Source organism: Panulirus ornatus, chromosome 36 (assembly GCF_036320965.1).
Source record: "Panulirus ornatus isolate Po-2019 chromosome 36, ASM3632096v1, whole genome shotgun sequence".
NCBI lineage: Eukaryota > Metazoa > Arthropoda > Malacostraca > Decapoda > Palinuridae > Panulirus > Panulirus ornatus.
In genome coordinates, this window is record NC_092259.1 from 9,037,415 (window position 1) to 9,064,465 (window position 27,051).

The window sequence follows — 27,051 nt, forward strand, 5'->3', positions numbered from 1 at the left end:
GGAAACGGAAGGACCTCGACTACACCAGGAGATATTTAAGGAATTATTAAAGAGAAGAAAGAATGAGTAGTAGCTACAGAGAAGTAAGAACCTGTACTTACTTATGAGATGTATGAATCTACTGGAATAATGCATTACAGAAGAACAGAGGAACTGTGATTTATGAAGTTATAGTAGATCGTGGAACAGGTGTAGGGTGAGGAACCTGTTCGAAGTTACTCTTTTCATATCAACATAGTGCAGTACATATGCTTTTCCAGCATTTTCGTGATTAATTCTTTCTTTCTTTCATACTATTCGCACATTCTTTCATAAGTTGTCCCTCGTCATTGCTTACTGTATTCTCCCTGACCTTTCAAATTAAACCAAAGGGTATTGCCACCATACCTTGCACATATACCTCTTAAACTTATGAATTGATACCTCCATACTGTACATTCTTCCCTTATGTATATTGCCTTATCAAATAATCACCGTTGCATCCTTCACATCAGCATACAACACATACACTCTTATTTGTTACAGGTAGAGCAGTTTGGATCAGCAAGATGGAGGTGGAGGCTCGTGTAAGTGTCCAAGCTATGAGAGGGAGATTTGAACAACTACATGAGGAAAGTCCAGTTGCATCTTCACCTGCACAGAAAATCAACACATCTCCAGTTAGAACAAGGGCATCATCAGTAATCAACAAGGACAGTTCAAGCTCTGAAGAAGGGAAAAAGGCTCAAGGAAAGTTGGCATATCTCACAGAGGCAAGTGAGCAAGACCAGAAACATCTAGGTAGGGGTAACATTATTTCAGGACAAGAAACTTATATCAGTGGATCATTTATGCACGGAATTTTATCTCCTCTACAATCTAGTTCAAAAAATACTAGAACACCTACTGCCAGGAAATATTCAATTGACAGTATCAGAGAAAGAAGAGAACATACAGGAGTACAAACCCATGATGCATATTCACATGGTTTACTGAATAAAAGTGCTGGGGAGAAATTAGATAGTTGTGGTGCAGAGCTGAGGCCCAGTGTTGTCAAAAGAATACCAATATTCAAGTCAGTTGACACAGGACTTAATTCTGAGAGTAAGAAGTTTACTAAAGAGGCAGGAGAGGAGACTGTAGCTGATTCTCAAGGGAAAAGAGGTAGATTATTTGGACACATTCGTTCGCGATCACATGGAAATTTCATTATCAAAAGAGACTCTAGTGTTGAGAAAAACAGTCCTAATGAAAGTGTTACAAAGCAGAAGGAGAATGTGTTGAACACAGACTGGCTTACCCCAAAAAGGAAACAGAAAGGAAACGATAACTTATACAACAATCAAGATTCTAAAAGTAATTCATCATTTGAAGGCAAACAGAAGATAGTGGCAAATGTTGTAAAAAATATGAAAAATAAAGAAAAACCGAAAGTGCTTAGAAAGTTGAGTTTTTCTTCAAAAACTGAAAAGGAATTGAAAAACAAGAAAGTGAAAGCAGTCAATTCTGTTTCAAAGGAAAGGCAAACTGGCCCTTCTCTTCCATCAGCAGATAAAGCTAACAGAGCGGATAATTTGAAGGCAAAACTAGAGGCAAACACCAGATTCATGAAGGCAGACGAACATAAGCAAGTGAAAGATAAGGGATCTAACTTGCAAAATACTTCACATATATCAGGAGCAGCTGTAACTACAGTAGCAATTGCAAAAGCTGTTGCAGATGTTGCACTAAAGAAGTCAGGAACAGCGACTTCAAACAGTAATGAAAGTTTCTCCTCACCATGCAGTGAAGGCACACTTGCAGTTCCTCCAGAACGGCCTCCAAGGCGCCGGTCTTCTGGTGCTGGTTTGCCACCAAGGAAGAAAGGGAAAGCACCATCACCACCAGACCATTCTTCAATGTCCCCAATTGCACTCAGTAAAACAGAAAATGAAACACCAGGTGTCAAAAAGTGCACTTCAGAGGAAGAGCTATGTTCCTTGAGCATGACTGAAAATCATGTGGAACATAAAATGTCTCCAAATGTCATTAAAAACAGGTACAGAGAATCTCCAGATTTGTGCAAGTCTTCTGAATCACTTACATCATCCCAGTCATTAGAAAAGTCGAGAGATAATTCCCCAGTAACGATCAATCAAGTTAGTTCCCCAATATTAAGCAAAAGGCCACCTAGAGGCCATAGTGCACTTTGTAGAACTCCAAATGAACAAAGAGAAAGGGCATGTGAGGATAAAAAAAAAAATTTTAAGAGTGAGTTGCAGTCCATACATTTGGAAAGCAACAAAGAAGCTAGAGTGTTAACAAAGGGGCAACAGTGCGAGACAAATTGCACGGAAGTATCAGAATCCATTGCATGTCTTGATGATGAAAGCAGAAAAGATACTACGATGGAAAGTACTGTAAAGTCAGATACTGAATGTTTACCTGTTGGTCCACCTCCAAGGAAACCTCCAAGAACTTTTGCCTATGACATTTACAGAAATGTTAAAGCATCTCAAAGTGATGAAGAACAAGGTGAGAAGGAATCTGGAGATTCACATGAAAACTCTCAGTCTAAAGCACCTCATGCTCAGCCTATCTATGCTGTTCCTGTAAAGAAGAAGAACTCTAAAAAATTTATTGCAAAGCCTCCAGTGCGTAGTAAAAGTGACTTAACAAATAAAGACATTTCAAAGCCATCCATTGCTCCTAAACCTGCCCACATTCTCAGTAAAGCAAAGCGGGCATCAGTGGTTGACCCTCTTTCTAGTACTGAGAAAGATGAGGAAGCAGCCATAACCTCTGAATTTCAGCGACAAGCACACATCCGCTACAGTCTGAGAAGGCCAAAGAAACCACCACCTGTTCCTCCCCCTTATCCTGAAATGGAGGGTAATGCTATCAGTGATTCAGGCATGAGTTCCAGCAATACTAATACCTCATCAAAAATTCAGGCTGACAAAAGCTGTTTCACATATAACCAAAGAAATCAACATGAAGATATTCACAGCTGTCAAAATGCTTGGGATTCAAACAGTAACACTCAGGAATTTAGTGAGCATGAGCATAGCTCCTCTGAATCACTAAACTTGAGGAGAAGACTCCAATCTAAATGCTTCTCTCCAGATCTAAGTAATTATGAAGATTTAAAAACTTTAGCCCCATCTGTTACAGGAACATCTCATTCTACCCACAATTTACGAACATCCTCACCATCATTACAAAATGAACAACCATTGTCACTGGGTTACTGCTCTGTGGACACACCCTCTCCAGATATGACAGATCTCTACAAAAAACGCAGCATGAGTGACGAAACCCTCTACAAGGTAAGAACTTAAGTCAATAACTTCATAAACTAATGCACATCCTCAGACAACCTTAAGGTTTTCCATATCTTATTTTCCTGTTTTAAAGAGGCACTGGTTCACAAAAGGGTCATTACCCTTACATGCCTTCAGATATTATCATTATTTTCCTCTTTCCAGTTTCAGATGCAGTAAACATGAATGTCAAATGATTAATGTTTTCATTTTTTAATCCCATACTTCTCTTTTAGGGATCAAGACATGGAGATGAGCCAATATATGCAACACCCATATTCACCAACAGCAAGGGTTCCTCAAGTCATAACCGCCAGAGAGAACTTCATTATATGGTAGGCTCACAATGTAACCTTAGAAAATATATATTACTGAACCTTGTATAAAAATCATAATCACAGTCATTCATTTGGCACCTTAATTTCACTAATAACAAATACTTCCTTACAGGACAGAACTATAAGGTGCTTTACCATTTGTTTCCTAATACTGTACACTGCTTTCCAGATTTTCTAAAAAAAATAACTGAATTCGTTAAATATGTATATATAGTCTAGAAGGACCCTTTAGGCTGTTTCCAGCTCAGAGGAAAATGGGGCATATACAATCCTTTTTGAAAACTGTGCATAATTTGCTATGCATTTGGTAAAGTTTTTACACACAGACTAATAAAGTAATCATTTCCTTTAAAGGTTTTGATGGATTGACTTTTTTTGAGAACTAGTTTTGAAATTCAAACTCTGCATTCTTTTCATGGCTTATGCTTACAACAACCTAACAATGTTCAACAAGCAAGATTATGTACAACTAACAATTAATTTCATTTAAAGCCAATAATGCCTTATCCTATTGAAACTTGTGTTATCAATACATTACTTTTATCTGAATATCTATTCATTCATTTGTTTTGATGGGGGTAATTTGGGATTAACTTTGTGAATATATATATTATGTATGTGTAAGCTGAGATATTTAGATTTCTATACAGAAATATGACAAGGAATTCATAAGAAATGTGCTAGATGTTACAGTCTAAGCAAACCATAAGAGTAATAAGTCCAAATAAGTGAAAGTTTTTTAATGTTAGGGAAAACATGATACATTGAAATATGGGTCCATATTGAATAGGCAGAAAATGAAATTTAAACGAACAACATTCCTTCTCCCCAAAAATATTCAAATATACTCACGAAACACTACTCAAAAATAAGTCACAAACTAACTACACCCCTAAACAGGACATTCATGAAAAAACTCAAAAATCCTAACAAAACAACTGCTTACCCACCCTTCATTCTCAGTGATATTCGAAATGCAATTAAAACCTTGAAGACTTCCCATGCAGCTAGCCCTGACATCATATCAAACCTCTAAATAAATCACTTAGTTCTAGTTGATATCTTAGTACTTACAGATATCTTCAACCACCCCTGGCTACAAATCAAAATTCCAAACATTGGGAAACTTGCCAACATAATACCCACCCTGAAATCCTCGAAGCCCCCCAAACTCCTTTTCCTCATATTGCTCTGTATCACTACTATCATCAGTATCCAGACTCCTTTTAGAAACTGATCCACAGCAGAATCAAGAATAGGTTTCCACTCTCACCCTCACATGATGGCTTTAGACCCAATCATTCCACTACTACACTGCATATTGTCCTCACAGAAAACATATCTTGGATATCTTCAACCTACCAAACTCCCCCTTCTACACAGTTCTTGTGGTAATAAAATATCAGCAAAGCATTGGACACGGCCCCAACTCATCCTCACACACACTAAAATTACATAGAAAAAAGATGGTTAGACAGCTTCATAGCTGGTTGTTAGAGTTACACACAAAGGCATCACCTCCCAAATCCTTAAGCTCTGTAATGAGGTCCCTTGAGGGAAGTTCTTTTTCCAAACCTCTTCACTCTCCCCCTACATGACCTCCTTCGACAATATCGTGAAAGTTCTCTCAGATGTAGATGACTACACCATTATGAGACTATTCAAGCAACAACAGACTGGCAACATTATGTCACACAAAATGAACACTGGCTCACTAAAAACATCCCCATAGAAATCCAGCATTACTCTCTCTGCTCCAGACAGACTTTAATCCATCCTGCAGTCTTCCATAATCATGAATGGTCAGTCACTTACAATCAATCAACAGAACTTCACCTATACTAGGTGTCACATATGACACTCACAACATTCATTTTCCACAACACAAACATTATCCTAAAAGCTATACACAAATAAAACTTCCTCACCAGTTCCAAACAAGGTAAAGAATACCTTAATATCCTTAATGAACACTTCATCCACTCCACAATCACCTGGTCAAAAGCAAACATAACAAAGCTATGAACTGCATAAAACAGTTCATTCAGAACAAAATCCACACAAACAAATAAATACTTTTTAGACAACTGTACTTGAGTATGTTCAGCAACCGGTTCCTTACAATGGCATTAGACCTCTCCTACCCAAACCACCCAATAACCAACCACCAACCCAAATGTATGAATAAAAGCTTGAACTTGCTTCCACTTGCTCAACAAACACATCATCGAAATCACCACTTTTCATAGAGGGGGATTTCAGAGCAGAGAAGTAAGTAAATAAAAGGCAATGAGTGAAAAGGCCCTCTTTAGAAATACTGCACTTGACAGAGCTTAAGGCTCCTGATACATCACAGTTAGGTGTGTTGTTAACCAAAGAGTACTCAAGTCTTCAGCCAGTAAGTTTCATCTGTGAAACACCTGGGGATTTGCCCATTTCAGATTTTATTTTGTGTCCACAGATCAGATCAGATCATTCTGAAATGAACCAGTTTATCTCCTTTTATGGCTAGCTTAGGCAGATGACTACTCTGCCCTAAAGCTCCCAATACAATGTATGGAGAGGCCAGCCTTGTTATTTTCTAAAGGAAATCTCATTTTCCTCTCTGGATCTATTAGCTGTCACTACTCTTGCCCTTACAGCAAGTATAAATAGATGATCACTGCATTATACTTACATAAGTATTCTGATTGCACAGTAATAAATCTTTGTACATAATTATGTTAGTATGACTGTCTACTTACAGTTATAAGATACTGCACTTGAGGAATTTCTATTAGGGCCTCACAGCTGACTTGGGACAAGAAAGGGTGCCAACTGCATATTGGTATCCTTGAGTCACCAGTCCATTAATCAAATAATTTTGAATGATTCTAATCACTTTTGGTAAGATTTCTTATAAGTGCATGGATAGTGGTGGTTGTCTCCAGTTTAGCTGAATGAATCTGAAGGAGTATTTGTACTGATGTGATGTAAATTTCACTATACAATAGTGTACAGCCTTCTTACATGAGGTGGGTTTGGACATCAACTATTAGCAGCCGAGTTGGTGTTCATATTGGTAGTAACAATGAGCCACATACCATGATAAATTCAATCATTTCATCATGTTAAGGAGTTACCAGTTTTTAGACTGGCAATGGTTTCCTTTCCCTGTGCCACTTAATTTCTATTTTGATCAATTTTTCCCACAGAAGTGATTGCAATTATCGAAACATCGATGTTTATACAAAGGAAATAATCACATAAATAAAACTATGTCCAATGGGGCTCATTTGAGGAGAGCTCTTCCTTGTATGATTATTTTGTTCCCTAAATGTTTCATGGATGGTAACTGTAGTTCTGAACATGTACTACTACTGCAAATACAAAAAAGAATTTAGTTGTATATGGATTTATTTGCTAGCTATCTAATTGGATACTATTCTCATTCATTTTTGTAGTGGTAAATTAGTTTATTGAACCTGTTACCTATAAAACTATGTTAACATGAAAAACGTTTGCTTTGTGCATCAAATACAGATGTTGTTTTAGAAAATAGTGACACTATTATCCCTTCATTTTGATCCCATTATCCCTTTTAGAGATCACTGCTGGTTATGGAAATCCTCATGTTGAGTTGATCAAATTTTGTTTTCCATGTTTATTTAGAGACTTATATTCAGGACTTGAATTCAAAGCCCTCCCTACTTTTGTTGGGTTGATTAAAAATGTTGGATGGAGAAATAACTGGATGTGAAACTCACTATCATATATAAATATTTTTTACATTAGCTGAGATGGTATAGGCAACTGAGGCCCTAAACAAAGACATCTCATTAATGCTAATCATGTATATATACCTTAGCTTCAGCTAGGTACCCATATTATCGACCAACCCATACAGGTGGATGAACAGCTGGGTTAGTCTGACTATGGACTGACTGCCACAACCAGGATTTGAACCTATGCATTTTGTGAAGAGCTGTACATAGTTTTTTCTTTTTGTTCTGCTAGAAATGCATTGCTACTCACTTTAGAGAGAGAATTCCAGCTGCCATATTCAGTAAATTTACCAAAGAATTCTGCATGTTGGTTTCCTAAACACATGAGCAACCACCTTCTTAAACCACAAAAAATTGTACTGTTTTAAATGCATATCTCAACATCTGCGGAGATGAGGTAAGCTTATGAAGGGAAAACATGAGGAGTAGAGGAATAAGGTAATGAAGACAGAGCCAATGATAAGTTTGAAAATATACAACAAATTGTAAACATGACAAACTTGTAAACATGACAAACCATTACTAAACATTCATACAAAAAGATAACCAAAGAAAATTTTCCTGTAATCTTAGTCCTTTTAACTGATGTCTATTTTACTTTGTTATTGGAATGAATAAGTCAGAGCAGTATGCTTCACTCACAGATTAATATCAGGAGGTTTCATTGGTATAAGCAAAAAGGCTGCATGTTTTGCAATGCCATTCAGCACATATGACAAAATATAAGATTTCTTTTCTTTAAGTGCCGATAAAATGCTGATCATATTAGTATTATAATTCATATATTTTTTCCATTCCATAATGTGATTTAATTTCAATTCATAATAGGACAGTCCCCTCACAGAGGATATTCTTAAAGACTCTACTAAGTGCTCATAATCTCTGTAATCAGTGTTTTGTAACCATTAATAATCAGTGATAAGATGACAAGTTTTTGACTATGTATTCAGTGCCATATACAGACAAGGGTAAAGGAAACTGGATTAATGAATTGTGGGAGGGTTTCATTTAGAACAGTGAAATGATGAACCAGGAACAATTCTTGCAAAGTCCTGTGACAGAGAAAGGAAAAAATGAAGAATATTTAGCATAAAAAGGAAGCAAAGTAAAAGAGAACAAGATTTGATGGTAGGACACTTCAATGGTTTGTCAGCTCATGATTAACATGTTTTAGTGACTATGTAGAGATTTTTTTTTCATTTTTGCATGAATCACTTATCTTGCATGCACCAAACATATATAAAACAAAAAATGTACAGAACTCATGCGGTATTAGGGATTACCTTTTTATTTACCTGTAAATAGCTTATGAATAATGTCATTTATTTTTGCTATATTAATTTGGTACAACTATATTTTTTTTATAATATGCTAGCATTATATTTTTCAGGGATGTAACATGTGAAAGGTTACTCTACTTATTACTGCCTTTAATATCTCTTTTTCTTCAAAGGAAATGCTAAGTAATCTTGCTAGTGAGGATTTTAATACTACCTAATTTAACTAACACAGACATATACTTTGTCCCTGCCCATTGTTAGTGTTCCATCCTTTTCACTGATGAGGAGGAAGCAGATGCAGGCCGGGATGGAACCGAATGTGAACGTAAAAAGAGGCGGAATAGCACACATGGTAAAGAGAAGATGATGGGAACAGATGCGGCTGATGGAAATAGAGGACGATCCAGTTTAATTTCAGCATGGAAGAAAGAATTTCGACAGAGTTGTCGCCAAGTTCAAAATAGGATAAAGAAGACTGTTATAAGATAGTACGAATTTAGCATTTATATTCATTATCAAGTAGTTTTGTAATTATTACCACTGATAAAAATGCACTTTGTAGAAGTAATAAAGTGTTATCTAAGCTTTAATGGCTGTGTTGTTTCAAGGGAGGGCCCTTAAAAGTATAATCTTTGTAAGAATACGTACATAGTCTGTTGTGAAACAGGAAGTACGAATAGGTAATGTGCTCATGCTCATGTAAAAAGAAAAAAATCATCCACTAATTGTAATGAGCCTCATATTTTTTCTTGTAAAATTATGTTGAAAAACATAATCAGACCAAAGTTAATGTTAGTGTTATTTTAGCATAATAATTCTTCACCTCAGATACTCTGCTACTTTAAGATAGCTTGAGAATCATAAAATAACTATAAAGTGGTTCAAGTGTTTTATAATTTGTAAGATTAATTCCACTCTTTACAATATTCATACAAAGATATGGTTCTTTGATGGAGTCTGGAGCATTAAATTCCATCAGTTCATGCTCTAGGCAGTTTAAATAAGATTTGATTACATCATTCATACATTACTTAACTTGGAACTCAAGTTCAGACTGTTTCATGGCATTCAAATCATTCAGTTAAGAAAGATAAAAAGAACCTCAGGTCGCATACTGTACCTATGCAGTAGAATGTCTCGGTGTTTAAGTTTCAGTAACGTTGTCAGTCTATAAGAGCTTTGATGCTAAAATGAGAATGTATTCTTAATAGTCCTTCATTTTCACATACAGTCAGATGAATTACTAGTAAATCTGTACGAGGCAAATGCTTTACTGATGTGAAAGTCAAAACAATGCATGTAATGTACCTTTAGTCACATCCAGTATCTAATTTATAACCCTAATACTCAAGCAAAAAACTGTAGTCATTCATAAATATGGCTAATTAACAACTGCTTCAACTGCAACAGTTGACAAAATAGTTAGGAGGAGTATGAATAATCCTGCTAAAAATATTTTCTTTTTCTCTAGTCTTCAATTGACATGCTGTGATGAATACTGATATTTTCCTGAGCAACACACTCAACACTTTATATGTATATGTGATTAGTTATATTTCTTAGCATCACCAGTTCAAGCAGTTCCACAGTCATCCCGAGTTTAGATGTAATTTTTTTGCCATGAACTGAATGAACAATAAAGCGTAAAACCTACACAGTAAATCACAACGAATCGTATATGTAATCAATGGGTAGTTGCAATTACTTATAACTACACCCACACTTTTTAACAGATAAAATTGATGCTAGTTTCTGTGTTCACTTTATTATTGGAGCTTGTACTAATCAGTCATGCAATAATTACATTACAGTATCGATAACAGTGAGTCATGTTAACCAGCAACTTTTACTAATGCTACAGTTTGTAATAATATGCTGTCGAGATCACTGAAAAATGCATCACAGAAAAATAGTAAAGCACCGAGGAGATTATTGTCCATTCAAAATCATATTTTGGCTTTGCAGTTTCCATATAGCTTTACACTTGTAGACAATTTATTTTTTACGCTCCAGTAGTAGAATTTGTTGAGAATGTGTACTTAAAAGTCCTGATGGTGGATGCAGTATTTTGTACATATGTGGGCAAGAACATGAATTACAAATATGTAACTGGTCATGTAAAATTTTATGCTGTATCTTTTAATACATGCAATAAAATTATTTATATGGAAAAGAAATTTTTTTTTCATATTCATCCTAATAGGGTAAGAGAGGTTTGGTAATAATGAAAATATGAAGCGGGTATGCTAAAAAGGTTTGGACATATGGAGAGAATAAGTGAGAAGGGGATGACAAATAGGATATATTTCTTGGGGCCTGAACTTGCAGGAGGGTGGAAGGTATGTACAGGATAGAGTGAACTAATGCAATGTGGCCTACAGAGGGGTTGACACCCTGTCAGTGGACTGAATCAACTACAGGAAACCACGGAAAGGTCTGTGGGGCCAGGTTGTGGTTTCAGTGCATATCTCATAACAGTTAGAGTGGATGTGAGCAAAGAAGTCCTCTTCTTTGTCTGTCCCAGGTGCTACCTCACGAATGTGGATAACAGCAAACAAATATGAAAAAAAAATTATCCTGATATAACTTGCTATTATATAATATTCATAAAATTGTCAGGTGTTACCAGACTATGCCTGAAAGTGGTTACTCTGTGAGTGAGAAGTCACTCAGTGAATCATTCTATGGATGGATGGAAAGTCATAAAGTCTCTCCAAGGACCTTCTCATTTCAAGAGTCCACCTTTTCCCCAGCTCCTGCTTAGAGTGCAGCCTCAAAGCTACTGTAACCATATGAAAGGGAGGTTCATTTTACAAATAATTGTATTATCACTGAATGGACACATCTTTCGATCAGTATTCTCTAAACCATGCAGTGAAATGAAGACATTCATGTTCAAAATCCATCTCCAAAACTCAGTTTGGAGAAAAGATTGAGAAAATACTTTCATGAAATATCTGTGAAGTGATCCCTTTTCTGGTAATGATTAATAATGTTTATATGTGGCAGACTGAGTTTATACCAATACCTACCATGTCAAAGTCCTTCAGTAGACACAGTTAGGTTATGGAGTTGGTGATTGGTCATGCAGTGGTTTAGGTGCAACTGGACTAGAGCTGTTGCAATGAATTGAATGCTAAGCATGTTGAGGTATATGGTAGTGCAGGGGAAGGACAGATAACAGAAGTCTTGATGGTCCATGGCAAGGTAATCTGCTGACTTGAAGTTATCTCTGGTAGAAACACGACATTAAAGTAGAAGGCATTTTCCCATGCACCTCTCCCTCCAGCTCAACTGCTGGCAGAAAAAGAAAAGTAGTTAATTACATTATGTAGTATGATGAAAGCAAACTGCTTTGGAAATGGGAATTTTATAGGAAAGTGTGAACAGGAAAGTTCTCTACCAATTTGTGCACACACAGCTACATTGAAAAAAAAAAATCCTTACAATCATCTTTGCATTTGCTACATCTGGAAGCAGTTTATTACAATGTTTTACCATTCTACAGCTGAAAAAGACTTGCCTACAATACTATTACATATCTTTCTTTAACTTTCACACCATTTCTATTCAGCGAATATGTCTAAATGAAAGGAATTCTTGTAGGTTATATTGTCAAAATCCTTTAATATCTTGAAAACTTTTAGTAAGTCACCAAAGAGTCTATGCTTTTAAAAAGGGAATAATTTTAGGTATTTCAATCTTTCCTCAAAAGCTCATTTCTGAGACATGGTTTTAATTTGGTTCCTTTCCTTTGAAAAACTTTTATAGTTTCTTCTCTGATCAAGTTTGGTGACCAGAAATGACCAACCTATTCCAAGTGAGGTCTAGCAAGTATGAATATGTACATGTGTATATATGTATTTGTCTGTGTATGTGTATGTAGATATGTATCGGCATTTATGTAAATATATGTGCATATGAATGGATGGGTCATTCTTCATGTTTCCTGGTACTACCTCACTGATGTGGGAAACAGCAATTATGTATAATGAATATAAATAAATATAAATTTCTAGCTAGGTGCTGCTGTACTCCTGCTTGAGTTTATACCACAAATGAAATTTGACTGTAAAGTTTTCCCATTGGAAGTACAGTCTCGTCAAAGAACTTCCAACTCCAAAGGAGTCCATCATTTCACTTGTACTGGAGGTAGTGCAAGCTTGGGATGCAGGTGCCCTGGGGAAGGAAGTCCTAGGTAACACCAGGAACCTTTCTATGAAAGGGGTCCTGGGGCAATTATACATAAATAAAATAGTTTTAGCTACAAATCCTGTTTTGTACTGGAAGTATTTTTGTTTAGGTGTCCTGGAACTGAGCGTCTACGGCTGCTATGCAACCAGTGATTGTCCCGAGTCCAATGTTTTGTGTGATTTGTTGCTTTGTTATGCTAGCTCCTAAAAGGGTGAGTAACCAGGTAAATGAAGCATAATTTATGATGGAATGGATGTATTGTTTCTACTGGATGCTGAGGGATTCTTTTTCTACATCACATGACATATTATGACATGAAGGAAAAATCAAACACAGAATAATGCACCCTTATTTGTAAAATATTTATTGCAAAATGAAGATCACAGTGATTTTGTTTTAGCTGCTCATATGGCAAAACTGCTGAAGCTATAGTCCTTCACTATTTGTAAATCAAAAAATACCCTTGCAATTCCATTCTATTACTGACTTCAGAATGGAAAGAATACTATCCACTGAAAAATATTCTTTAACAGAGGAAATCTTCCCTTAGAATATAACAAATTTTCCTTCCTGTCCCCCTCTTCCATCATATAAAATAGAGATTTCATATGGGAACCACACTGCACACCTTCCTACCTGGCTGGGACTGAGATTTCTCAAACCAATGCAGTCTCTGTTAGAGCTTCCAATTGGAAGAAAAGAGAACAAAATCTCATAAGTACCTAACAATCATCTCAGGATGTTTTCATGGAAAAGATCAGTATGACTACCACATGCTCTGTGATATCAGCACCATCGTACCATCCTAACCTCAGCTGTTAACAATTCAGTCACTTACCTGAATTTCAAGACCCTAAGTAAAATGGTGGGATGGGCAGGAGGTATATTTCAGTTTTATCAGATCAATAGGAAGCCCTTTATTTTTCAATGATGATTTTCAACTCCTGATATGAGGCCTGAGAAGACCAATGCCTAAAACCAACTGCCATACAACGAAGCCATACAACGAAGTGGTCATCACTCTACAAACACAAGTTATCAAATTAAAAAAAAAAAAAAAAAAAAATATACTGTATTCAGTATCAGTGTACTACAGGGAAAGTTTTGCATTTGTGTTACCCCATCTCTCTGCCTTTTCTTCATATTGTTCAGTATGTTAACCTTAAATATCCACATACATACACACTCCAGATTATACAAGGTGACCAACCCTAGAGGATCTGATGAACTGCTGAGTTAGCCGTGATCCATCTGCCCTGTCTGGCATTCAAATCCAGGCCTATTACATTGGTAGATTAATGCTAGACTGCAAAAAAGATGCAGGAATGGCAAGTAGGTATAAACAGAAAAAAAAAAAAATCAGGGTACATGACTGATACCATCCCACAGAAGATGTTGATAGAAACATTTAAATTTTCAAAAAACAAGCAAGAGGAGTAATGATTTCAGTCATCACAGCTTGCACTACAGCCCCAAAAGGACCCAGTCTTGCCTTGCATAGCATTTTTGTCATTACCATGGTCTTTGATACACATTCCACTTTCTGTGCTATTGATATTCTTGGTACTTAATGCACAGTGAGTTGTCTATCAATTGGTTTCTTTGTTGGAATAAAACTAAAACTCTTCAGCATGCTTAAAGCAGAGATCAGAATGGAAAAGCTCAGCTTGAGAATAAGAGTAAATGAAACACTGCTCTGGTCGACTAAAATCTATCTGAGCTGAAAGAAACAAAGCACACATATCAAAGGTGCTTTTGCTAAACGAGTTAGTGTGTAGTGGCATACCATCATAAATGTGGTATGACATAAATGACTTCCCAGAGGGAATGTTATCCATCAGTGAGTAATGTTTGTTAGGGATGTTAAAGCCATGAGAGAAATTATGAATGACAAGTATTACATCAAATTACAAAGACTTAGACAAGCTCCAGAGCTGGTCATATATTTGGGTGACGTTCAAAGTTCAGCCCAACCCTAAAAGAGGCATTGATCTCTCAAATCTCATACCTGCAGGTGATTTTCTTTAGAAACTCATCAGCTCCATACTACGAAATCTTAAATTTCTATTAAAGCATTAATCATCTTCATTCACAATACATCTGATAGTGTCATTTTTAGCTTTCTGCATAATCTATAAAAGTAAAAATGCATGTGCTGTACAAATGTTCATACACAAAAATATGATTTACAAATATGTCGCATTGCATTCCAAGTTAATCTCTCATATAGACAGACAACAGTTATTAACCGCTTAATTATATTTCTATTATTAACATGTAAGCAATCTCCTGCACTGACTGAAGGGTAGTACACTAAGAAACTTCCCCAAACATTTCAATTGCATACAACCCCTTCACTAAATGTCAGAGGTCCAAATGCAGCCCTTTGAAATATGTAGTGAAGATCACTGCATGCTTAGTTGGTTATCAAAATGAAGCAGCAACAATTTGCCTGCCCCTTGAGAAATAATGCATAAAAAGAATGAAGACTGCCTCAGCAAGTTTACTCATGAAAGATGAATCTAAAATACAAAATTGGAAGAGTAAAAGAAATACTAGGAGGAGAAGAGAGCTTAGTAATTCTTGAAGGTCAGTGTAAGGCACACCACTGAATGGTGCTGCAGCGCGACTGTAGTTTAAGAAAATAAGTTCTAATCTTATGATATTTTTTTTTCCAACCCACCTACAGGGCAAACTTAGGATATTACAACTCTAACATCTCGCCCAGACACGATGGACTACAAATCATATGATAAGTCGTCCCTGAAGAGATGTTGAAGTGGATGCAGGGGTTTGGGGTGGCTTGTTTCATCCTGACAGATATGAGATTATTTTCTCCATAGCAATAATGTCAATACAAGTATATATGTTGATAGAAGCTATGTTTAGAGTGCATTGCACATGACAGCTGGCAATTCCTTACTAATGCATGAAATTGGAACAGAATGTGAAAAAATTAATAATTACAATATACTGACCCCAAACCCCTAAAAAAATTACCCATCCCCACTAATTAGTCATTTAGAGTCAACATAAAAAAAATTTACCCTGTAGCCCAATCCTATCAACTTTATATTGCTCTCTAATAGGAGCTAAATTTATCACTGCAGATCAAGTAACCAATAAACTTGGCATAAAGTACACCTAATGAGGTGTTACATTTTTTCTGATTGTAGGAAGTTTATAGAAAGACTACTTCATACCTTCACTAGTTGAAAAAATCAGTTTTGCAGTGGGCTACAATGAAACAAAGGACTAGAAAATACTTGTATCACACTCTAAGTTGCATTCTAGACAAGAAAATGCACTCAAGCAACTGCCTTCCTTCACAGTTTGCAACACACTGCACTACAAATTTCTGTGTGCTTGGTGACAGAAAAAATATTCCAATTTCTACTTGGCAGAGCAATGTGAAGTAAAGGTGTAACTATCAAATTATGGTACAGTATTTGGGAACATAGTATATCTTTGCATATATCAATATATCAATGATGGCTAATTACCAGTAACTGGCCACATGAAGTGGTTCTGGGGCCTTTATTCACTCTCTTTTAGGAAGGCTTACTGTATGCTTCAAAATCCAAAACATCTGAGCACGAAATGAAAGCTATAGTACCCTCAGCTTACTTTTAACTAGGAAATAATTACCAATGGGAAAAAAGGTAATTCTTTAACTTTTTCAGCAGTATGATTTTCAGAGAGCAACCAACCTACTGCCTAAATAATATAGAAAAGTCACATCTATGGCATTGTACAGTAACAGTAAATCTTTTAATCATAAGCACGCTGAGTGAATCTATTTCTTCAAAAAAATGTTTTACTTTCGTTATCAGGTAACATATCCCCTCCTGGAAAGATGAAGAAAAGAGAGAAGCAGTTTCATCACTAAGTTCAGTTCAGTCAACCATGGACAAAGTACCTGCTGTCCAAAATAATAAGAATAAAAATTCATAAACATATAAAATATAATCAACATAGAATAGAATAAAAATCAATATAAAATCAAATCAAATAAATAACACAACAGCTCTACTTACAATGATGATGATAAACAATAGTATTATCAATAATATCTGATGGCAAAAATTCTAAACCCTAGTATAATACCAAGTCAATAAAGCTTTGATAACTCCAAATACGAACTTTTCAGTAATGTTCCAAGTGTCATACTCTACAATTTCTCAAGTGGCTTCGAATTGTTCCATCTTTTCTTGGCTGGACGTATGCAAACTTCTTCTCTGCAATTTGTCTGTTGAGTAAAAAAGATCAGTATGAACATAAGAAGCAATTCAATCACCCAATTAAACTTGCCTCAAGAAGCACTTACATTACTTAATATCCCACCAAGAGATTAACAGGTGGAAAAAAACTAATGTTCGCATTAAATTGCAAAAATATGTATGCCATAATATATCAAAGTACATATATATATATATATATATATATATATATATATATATATATATATTTTTTTTTTTTTTTTTTTTTTTTATACTTTGTCGCTGTCTCCCGCGTTTGCGAGGTAGCGCAAGGAAACAGACGAAAGAAATGGCCCAACCCCCCCCCCCCATACACATGTACATACACACGTCCACACACGCAAATATACATACCTACACAGCTTTCCATGGTTTACCCCAGACGCTTCACATGCCTTGCTTCAATCCACTGACAGCACGTCAACCCCTGTATACCACATGACTCCAATTCACTCTATTTCTTGCCCTCCTTTCACCCTCCTGCATGTTCAGGCCCCGATCACACAAAATCTTTTTCACTCCATCTTTCCACCTCCAATTTGGTCTCCCTCTTCTCCTCGTTCCCTCCACCTCCGACACATATATCCTCTTGGTCAATCTCTCCTCACTCATTCTCTCCATGTGCCCAAACCATTTCAAAACACCCTCTTCTGCTCTCTCAACCACGCTCTTTTTATTTCCACACCTCTCTCTTACCCTTACGTTACTTACTCGATCAAACCACCTCACACCACACATTGTCCTCAAACATCTCATTTCCAGCACATCCATCCTCCTGCGCACATCTCTATCCATAGCCCACGCCTCGCAACCATACAACATTGTTGGAACCACTATTCCCTCAAACATACCCATTTTTGCTTTCCGAGATAATGTTCTCGACTTCCACACATTTTTCAAGGCTCCCAAAATTTTCGCCCCCTCCCCCACCCTATGATCCACTTCCGCTTCCATGGTTCCATCCGCTATATATATATACATATATATATTGCTTTACTTTTTTGCTGTTTCCCACATGAGCAAGGTAACACCAGGAACACATTAAATAAAGGCCTCATTCGCTCAAATCTATTTTCTAGCTGTCATGTGTAATGCACCAAAGCCACAGTCCCTTATCAACAAACAAGCCCAACAGACCTTTCCACGATTTCCCCTAGCTGCTTCATATGCCCAGATTCAGTTTCCTGACAGCATATCAACCCCTGTACACCACATTGCTCCAATTCACTTTGTCCCATGCAAGCCTTCCATCCTTTTGCAAGTTCAAGCCCTGAGCATTCAAAATCTTTCTCACTCAATCCTTCCACCTACAATTTGGTCTTCTTTCTCCCAGTCCCCTCTGCTTCTGATACTTATCTCTTTGTCAATCTTGCTTCACTCTATCTGTATATCTATGTCTGATGCCTGTCCCAACTGGAACTCATCTCAAGGGGTGGCCACAGCAACAGAGTCTCCATAACTAGTGAACTCCAGTGCTGCTTCTTAGCCTTCAGTGCCACCAGCAGAGGACAACTCTAGTGCAGTATTTACAGAGGCCCCTACCTAATTTCCTATTGATTACTGACTTCTCTTCACTCATTCTCTCAAATATCCAAACCATTTCAGCACACCATCTAAGACTCTCTCAACTATACTCTTGTTACCACACCTCACTTACCCTTTCAATACTCACTTGATCAACCATCCTCTCAGTATGTTCTATCCTCAAACATTTAATTTCCGACACATCCACCCTCCTCCACACATTCTCATCTAAAGCCTTTGCCATGTATACAGACAACATCGCTAAGACATACCTAATGTCGCCCTCCCATATAATGACATCTCTTTCTTCACACTCCTCAATGCTCCAAGAACTTTACCCCTTCACCTACCCATGACTCACTTCCACTTTCATGGTTCCATTTGCCGCACTGTCCTCTCCCAGGTATCTAAAACATGTTCACTTCCAACATATTTTCTCCATTCAATTATACACCCCGACTAAGCTGTTCCTCTGCCATACTAAACCTAATAACCTTGCTTTTATTCATATTCACTATAAACTTCCTCCTTTCACACACTCCCAAGTTCAGACACCAACTACTGGTTTCTCACTTGAATATGCCACCAAATGCTGTGCCATTAGAAAAGAAATGACTCACTTCCCAGGCCTTATTAACCCTTACAGATTACTTATCCATCACTCTCTCAATGACCCTTGCATATAACTCCCTCACCACACATTCTAATCATGAAAAATGTCACCTAGCGAAATGAAAAACACTGACACATTCCAGAGTGTGTAAATGTTTTAACATGTGGAGTTCAATCATTGCCAGGATTAATGGACTGTTGTGCTTATGGGGCATAATGGAGAATTATTAATGATAAGAAATGATGAGACAGTCAATGGGACTAAAACAAAATGTTAATGTGGAAGGTAAAGGAAGAAGATGAGAGGGAGAATCTTCCCAAAGGGGAGGCAAAATATACAGGACCATAATGGACAGGCCTTCCACATTCTAATATTCACTATAATCTTATGACTCCAGTTTTTCTTACATGGTACTCTTATACCATTTTGCTCCCTCAGTTTGAGTAATATTCCTTCTATATAATTGGTTTTCCTTATCTGATGTGGGTCCCCTGAATTATGTAAACTTTTGAAAAATTTTCACTTTCTTTAAAGGGAAATAAACACAAACACTTCACTTCAGTGACCACTCTACCACACAAGTGAAAATTTTGGTAGATTCAAATATAAAGTTAAGTTACTGAAATGAAATATCAAGAGATGTACCATGACCAAAAAGGTCAGAGAATTCTCAAAAGCCAACATTCTTTAAGTAGAGAAATAGGAACCTGTGCATGAGAATTTTGAACTTAAAAGACATCAAAAGACAGAAAAAACAATAAAACTTACCGATTATTAAATGGACAACTCTGCAGATGGTTAGCCATATGAGCTGTGTCCCTAAAACCCCAGTGGTTAACATGTTCAAATGCTTTGCTGAAGAAACGGCGCTGTAACAAAGAAAGTGGTACTGAATTTACAAACTGAATATAACATCTTGACAAAGATTGTTTATTAAAACAAGTGTGTAACTGTGTCTACTGCCTTAGTTACTGTTACTGAAGTACACTGACCACCCATAGAATTTCCCAAAACTTATCAAGCACTAACAAATGTAACCAATTTCTAAGCCTCTTACTGAACAACATTCCTATAGACATTAATTCTCTCTTATCTTAAACTGAAAAAAGGCATGATCTGTCAAAAATCTGAAAGTCCATGAACAAAAGAGTTAAAGAAGCAAAACAAATGGATTGAAAGACATGCATTCATTCTTTCCTAAAGGCCACATGGTAGCAATCAATGAAACAAAAGGTACAGGATTGCTCTGAGCCCTTCTAACAAATGACATCTTCACTTTTCAAGAAATGATAGACAACCGTTCTCTATGACAAGACAGTTGCAACATAATCAGCTTCATTAACACTAATTCAATTGCTAATGAATGACTTCCACTGCTTGCATTAACAGTAAAACAGACACATTTAGTTATGCTGAATTTGTTCACAAATTTCTAAAAAAATGGACATTATTTTCAACGTATCCTAAATTTTCTCTTAAGACTTTCACCCCTTACTAACCTCCTATTCTATAACAGTGGCCTACAACTTGACCTTGGCCTATCCACTGACCATTTAACAATCTCCAAACATAATCACATAAATCTTAAAGACACAGACATGTGAGGATGTTCTTCCTCGGCTCTTTTTATGACTTTTTCCACCCTTCTATGAATGGATATGTATCCTTGTATGATTTATCTAAGATGTGGTGTATTATGTAGTTGAATTAATTCACATGAACATTTATTAATGCTATTATGTATTTAAGTTAGCTTTTCTGAATGGATGGTGACACTCTTCCATCCCTTTATTCTGTTCCCTGGCTGTGGATTACTTTTTTACTCCCTTCGAGGCTTTCCATGTATGGCCCTTACAGGATGGAATATATAAAGATGTTAACTTCAATGGTACTGCCCAACAGTAGTGACACATTCAAACCCCAGGGTTGTGCCATGTATATGTGGATGTCAGTCAATCAAAACTCTGCTTTGCAGGCATTTTGAACCTGAGGGGAAAGGCTTACTTTTACATTGAACCTATGTTTCTCATAAGATTTCTTATGTTGGAGGCAACTTGTATATGAAGATCACCTTTAGGTCAAGGTAGGCAAGATGCATCACTTGGCTCATGTAGTCTGGCCATCGAACACCTTGACCATTGCTGTGCTACGAAGCAATGAAGAGCATGGGCTACCCCAAGGGAAGGAAAATACAGTTAACCCCTTGTGGGACCAAAGCTCTTCAGATGCAGAAAAAAATGAGTATTCATATGCGACAGCTTTGCTTTTTTGGGAATCTGTGGTTGTGGTTTTTGTACCTTGCTAGGTCGTGACATGACATTCGACATCACCTTTTGCTTTTCCTCTGCACACTTGTTTTGGGGGTTTCAAGAAAGGAACTAAACTGAAATGTTTTCGAATGAGTTAGTGTAACAGAGCACTTGCAAGCTTAACCTTTTTTGACAGTGGTTTATCTCGTGAGTCCTCTATTCCTCCTAGGGATGGAATACTCTTCTGGTAATCAAAAATCAAGTGAGAAAAGTGCCAGTCATGCATTACCAGGCCAGAATACTTATCTATTCATGGAAGAATATTACCTGGCTTAGAATAAATTAGTGCACTTACACAGGTTCTCTGTCTCCTAGGGGATATATCTCTGGACAACACAAATGTTACTTTAACAGTCTGATGCCAGTCCAAGATGACTTGACATCAACTACAGCTCCTGGGGAAATAGTTTCCTGAAGATTCCTTCCTTTATTACAAAGAGAGAGAAAGAAAAAGAAGTATTCCTAGTAATACTAAAAAAGCCTGTTTTTCCAGACAACATATATCTAAGTTTGTATGTATGGGTAGATAACCCTCAAGATCAACAACCATGGTAACAGAATGTCTATGGCACAAGATGCATTCAACTGTGTACTTTCATTCCAGTTGGTTTATTTGGTGGGTCGTTTCACCAGTAAGGCAATATCCAAACATAAAAACTTTCCCATTCTTAATGATGAATTTTAGGTCCACACAAATCCAGACCCTATGTGAAAAGATAAATGAGTAACATTAATGGGAGTAATTTTAGGAGAAACCTCTATTTTGATTTATTCCAGGAGACTAAAGCTAAAGAACTTTCCTTAAGCCCCGTTAAATCTTTGAGGATTAGCAGAGATCACGAAAGATTATCAAGGGGAACATCTCTTCCTGGAATATGAGACTTGTTTTGTTGGCCCTAATCTTGCATGTATGTCCGGGTCGATGATTTTGGGAAGGTTGCTTCCACTTTCAGCCTTTCCGAGGAACCTGTCCTTGAAGGACACCAACACTACAGATCCTTGGCACTCCTCTAACTTACTAATAAATGTTTCCTTACTCTACGTGGCATAAGTTGATATGGTGTTACCCTGGGTGTTGGAACGCTGAGAAAGACAGACCCTAATGTGCCAAAAGACGACTTGTGAAGCATTGATTTTTAATTTACCTTATCTTCTTTTTGAATTTTTTTCAAACCCTCCTCCTTCAAATTGGTATGCTTTCAAAGCCAGAAAAATGAGCCAACACTGGAGACAACTTTTAAGTTCTGAAGCAGGAAAATTTTTTTTTCCAGAGTTGTGTCACATGAGCATTTTTCCCAGGTTGTTTCCTGCCCTTCCTTCCCCTTTTTCTTTAAAAAAAAACAGAACTTTCAACTAATGGTGACCACCACCAAGTAGATGTCCATGGGATAATGATGTCATCACCATCACTACTGGGTGGAGATTGCTGATCAGTCAGTGAGCAGACCAGAACCAAGAAGTTGACTGCAGTCATTAAACAGGTGGTTAGCTAAGGAATGGGAGGCATTTGCCTCACTTGATGAAAGAGGTTTAACAAGTTCACTCATTCTGTTACAAAAGCACTTCCAAATTTTGAACTCTGTACGATAATGCAAACTGATGACCTTTTAATTCATGCTGAAGTATGTGCCCAAAATCCGAATTATGTCAAATCAAGTAAGTTTCTTGAGGGGAAAATCTTGAGATATTTATGTAAAAGACCAGACATATTTACATGTTCTTTCTGTCTATCAATCAGAAAGTAATTCACTACAATATAAAAATTTCATTACGGAATAATAATTAACATAAAGTGATTAAAGTACTAAGAAGTGGGGTGCATTATTATTCATATTTTCAACATGCTGGAAAAGTACACTTTTCCCTAGTTTATGCTATGTTAATCATAATTCCATCTAACTGTAGGGCTCTCTTCCGAGAAATATCTATCTACAAGTGATACTAAACTACAAACATGAGTGTAGACTTACCTTTTTGCCTTGTCTCCATCTTACTTGTCCATTCTCAATATATCGAACCCACTCTAATATGACAAGGCCTCTTTCATTTAATAATGAGAGACAAATATCTCTCATTAATCGACATGTTAACGAAAGATTGTTGAGGCTGAAATAAAGTAAAAAGTAATAATGAGAACTTAAAACTTTTACAAAGATAAAATGATGTTTTAAATCATGTTTAATCTATTTCCTGGACATTTCATTTACTTCCTACAGTTGTTCCAAACAGAATCCTGCCTTCTATGCTGCAGGTACCAAAGGGTTATTCAATGGAGATTATAGAGAACAATAAAGTTATAAATATCTATAAAAAAAACAATAAGCACCCTAGCTATCTTTTTAATTACTAGCTAATCATCTCAACTCTTTTCCACAAAAAATACATTGAGCCAATCAGTGTGAAATCAACAAAGGAAAACATTTTCGTTTTTTTCTAGAATTTGTTGTTTACATGGCACTATATGTAATCATCTAAATCCTTTGAGTATCTAGAGGGAAAACCTGTACAAACACACCAGCAGATCTAGGTATAACTGATTCTCAGGCCAAACTGTATATATCACTCACAGTAAATACAGAAACCTTTGTCTGTAAACGAAAAAAAATTAATTAACTAGAGTAAAACCTAGAGAAAAATATAATTACCAAATCTGTGAAAACTCCATCTAAGAAAACAACATGCTTTTCTTTATAAGCAATCTCACTTTATGGTTCATTAAAATACAGAAGCCCATTCTATGACTTTACTATGTTACTTCCAAACATAAGCCATTCTACACAAAGTGAAGACAGGCATAATATGCTGTCAAACTTTGTGACATATGCCTATGATAAGTGCAGTACTTGAAAGTGAAGATAATAAGGACTCAAATAAGTCTTCCCAGAGTTTATTTGAAAATAAGGCTAAGAGGCAGCTCTAAAATACCTGAGATAAACCCTGCAACAGGATCAAAGGCAGATTTAACCAAAACACTCAATCTTGACAAAGAACATAAAGACCAAAAGATCTTAAACTCTCAACTGCAGAAATCTGAGGCAATCAGATGACCTCGTTTCATGACCTCCCATTCTGACCTAAAATGTTTACTTCATATCCGTTTCCGAGAGAGAAAGTCTTGAGAAGTACTAGCTACATGTGCGAATGTTAGGGATCTCCTGATTTACAGTACACCTTCATCATTTCATTTCAGAGAGAAATATAATCAAACCAGGTCCAAAACAAGGCCTAATGAGATCCAACATTAAGAAGCAGATTTATGGACATGGACACATTCACTAATATTCAGTTACTTTTCTTTAGTATTCTGCCTGTTAGCAAGTCCAGTTTCATGGAGTAACATCAGTCCTTTAGGTTATCAACATATGAAAAACAAAGATAGATATATAGATATATAGAAAACAAAGTGTTTACCAAATGTTTTCTTCACTGAAGGCCCAGTTAACTAAGGCATGGTCATAAAAAGGTCATTTGCTGATAGTCCCATCCACAACTGCCGCTGTTCAGTGGCTTTACTGTATATCTGGCAATGGGGATGGCAAGTGCAGCACCTTGCCTAAGGGTCTTATCAGACAGTAAAACAAGACTATGCAAGACAGGGATGACTTTAAAAAAGTTCTAAAAAACTGGTTACTAAATACTTACAAAAGCACTGGAAAATCATGATTTTGTTTCACAAGGGTTATCAAACTACAGTCTGATAAACACCAACCAATGTAGACATTGTATAAACACAAAATGGCTAATAAAGAAAGCATGGACTTCCTCTCTTGATTAACAACAGAACTCTGAAATGAGCATTCTAAGATCAGTCTTAGATATCAGCAAGGATGTGGTAGCCATTGCTATGCTTCAACAGAAACATTTCCTTTAGAAGTCAACAATTAGCAGTATTCTTATAGCACTGCCTTTGTTACAACTGGGCAGTATCTATATGCATCTCAAAAATCTGACATTACTAAGTAGACAACCAAAATTTATAAAACCAAAGAACAGCTACAAGTCTTGAGATATGCTTACATTCCTGTTATGTTTACCTTTTCATGGATATAAAGGAACTTACACCCTCAGAGAGCTGTAGGCCTCTAGAGTGATGCAGCATGTGGCCTCATGTCCCTTCTCTATCATAAGTATGGCTAAAAAAATTTCATATTTCTAATCCATAAAACCTTGCTGAATATAAGAATAAACAGCAATTTCATCAAACTGGTTGACATAAAAAGCAATGATAAAAACAATTTACAAGGAGATCAAGAAAGAAAAACAATAACAAAAATTACAACTCACCTGAAACCATCTAAATAACTGGCAATAGTTTGTAGTACTTCAATTGGTAAATATGTCAGGTTAATGCTGGATGCATAATACTGCCCGGCTGCTTCACGGCTGCTCATTCTACGGTTTTCTGGAATAGCTTTCAGAGCTTTCTGCAGTGGTGTGAGGGGCATCTGACTGATTGCACTGGTTACATTGTCAACACTTGAGTGTGATCCTGGGAGACCATCTGATAATAAATGTGGCCATGTGAAAGGCTATTTCCGAGTATCATCTGTACAAACTAATGTTAATACATGTGCTCATACGGGTATGGCTGGATTTCAAGATCAGAAAGAAGTGCCTATATGTTTGAGAGAGAGAGAGAGAGAGAGAGAGAGAGAGAGAGAGAGAGAGAGAGAGAGAATTTACACTTTCAAAGTGAGAAAATAAGGAATAAACAAAATTACGAAGTTCAACATACAGCGTACGGTACATCTGACTACCCTGATGGTTTATAAGAATTCCAGAGCTCAGTTACATGGGAAAATAAAGTTAAATGGCAGAGTCTCTTAAAAAAAAAAAAAAGGGGGGGGGGGTTGGGCAATATAAACTAGAGTTTTCTACAGTCAAAATAGGGTTCTTTATATAGCATTAAATCTGCAACAGGTGCCCCATAATAAAAAGGAATAGCAAAGATAAGGAGAAGGATGAACACAATAAGATGAGGTTAAACTTGGCTAAAAAACCACTGGGTAACAATGGCTACAAAAATAAAATAAGGTTCAAACAAGAACAGAACATAATATAAGTAATCTGAAAGACGTGGATGTTCTAAACTGTACACCTCTGTACAGCCCATATTTCTGTTTTGGGATTTTTTCAAAATACAGTACCATGTGTAATCAACAAGCCTACTTGTGTTAACCAGAGACTTCCTGTATCTTCTTACTACAAGCCTAAGCATGACCAAGTATAATGTAAGATTCTTAACCAAAACATTTCAAAACTTAGAAATGTAAGTGATCATCCACAACTCCTGCATCCTGAAAAGACTGAACATAAGGTTCAGGTATCTTTAAACTAATACCAAATTCAATTACACAGACAAAATGGATCACAGTGTTCAAATATAAGAAAACCCAGTGTCAAAAGTTACCAGACCACTTCTTTTCTACTGACTGCATTCTGTGGATAAAAAGGCACCTACAATAAGAGAACCTAGAGCAGCTCAGACA

At 36.5% G+C, this 27,051-nt stretch overlaps 2 protein-coding genes across 12 annotated transcripts in view; one reads left to right on the forward strand and one right to left on the reverse strand.

Moving 5' to 3' along the window:
• LOC139760297 (uncharacterized) overlaps nucleotides 1-10,840 on the forward strand; it is a 48,199-nt gene extending 37,359 nt beyond the window's left edge. Inside the window, exons 2-4 of one of the 3 annotated variants that reach the window (XM_071683273.1) lie at nucleotides 526-3,287; nucleotides 3,518-3,616; nucleotides 8,949-10,840. In XM_071683273.1, the coding sequence (XP_071539374.1) occupies nucleotides 549-3,287; nucleotides 3,518-3,616; nucleotides 8,949-9,152 (3,042 nt within the window). In that variant the 5' untranslated portion in view covers nucleotides 526-548 and the 3' untranslated portion in view covers nucleotides 9,153-10,840. Of the gene's footprint in view, nucleotides 1-525; nucleotides 3,288-3,517; nucleotides 3,617-8,924 lie in introns of all 3 variants that reach the window. The other 2 variants (XM_071683274.1, XM_071683272.1) reach the window with 2 other exon arrangements.
• Nucleotides 1-27,051, reverse strand: part of LOC139760298 (F-box only protein 30-like) — an 80,649-nt gene that overhangs the window by 697 nt on the left and 52,901 nt on the right. For 5 of the 9 annotated variants that reach the window (XM_071683276.1, XM_071683280.1, XM_071683282.1 and 2 more), the window contains 4 exons: nucleotides 25,847-26,063; nucleotides 23,533-23,668; nucleotides 20,022-20,122; nucleotides 13,196-17,106 (listed from right to left, as the gene is read on the reverse strand). In XM_071683276.1, the coding sequence (XP_071539377.1) occupies nucleotides 17,022-17,106; nucleotides 20,022-20,122; nucleotides 23,533-23,668; nucleotides 25,847-26,063 (539 nt within the window). In that variant the 3' untranslated portion in view covers nucleotides 13,196-17,021. Of the gene's footprint in view, nucleotides 1-10,726; nucleotides 11,961-13,195; nucleotides 17,107-20,021; nucleotides 20,123-23,532; nucleotides 23,669-25,846; nucleotides 26,064-27,051 lie in introns of those variants that run through there. The other 4 variants (XR_011715305.1, XM_071683278.1, XM_071683279.1 and 1 more) reach the window with 4 other exon arrangements.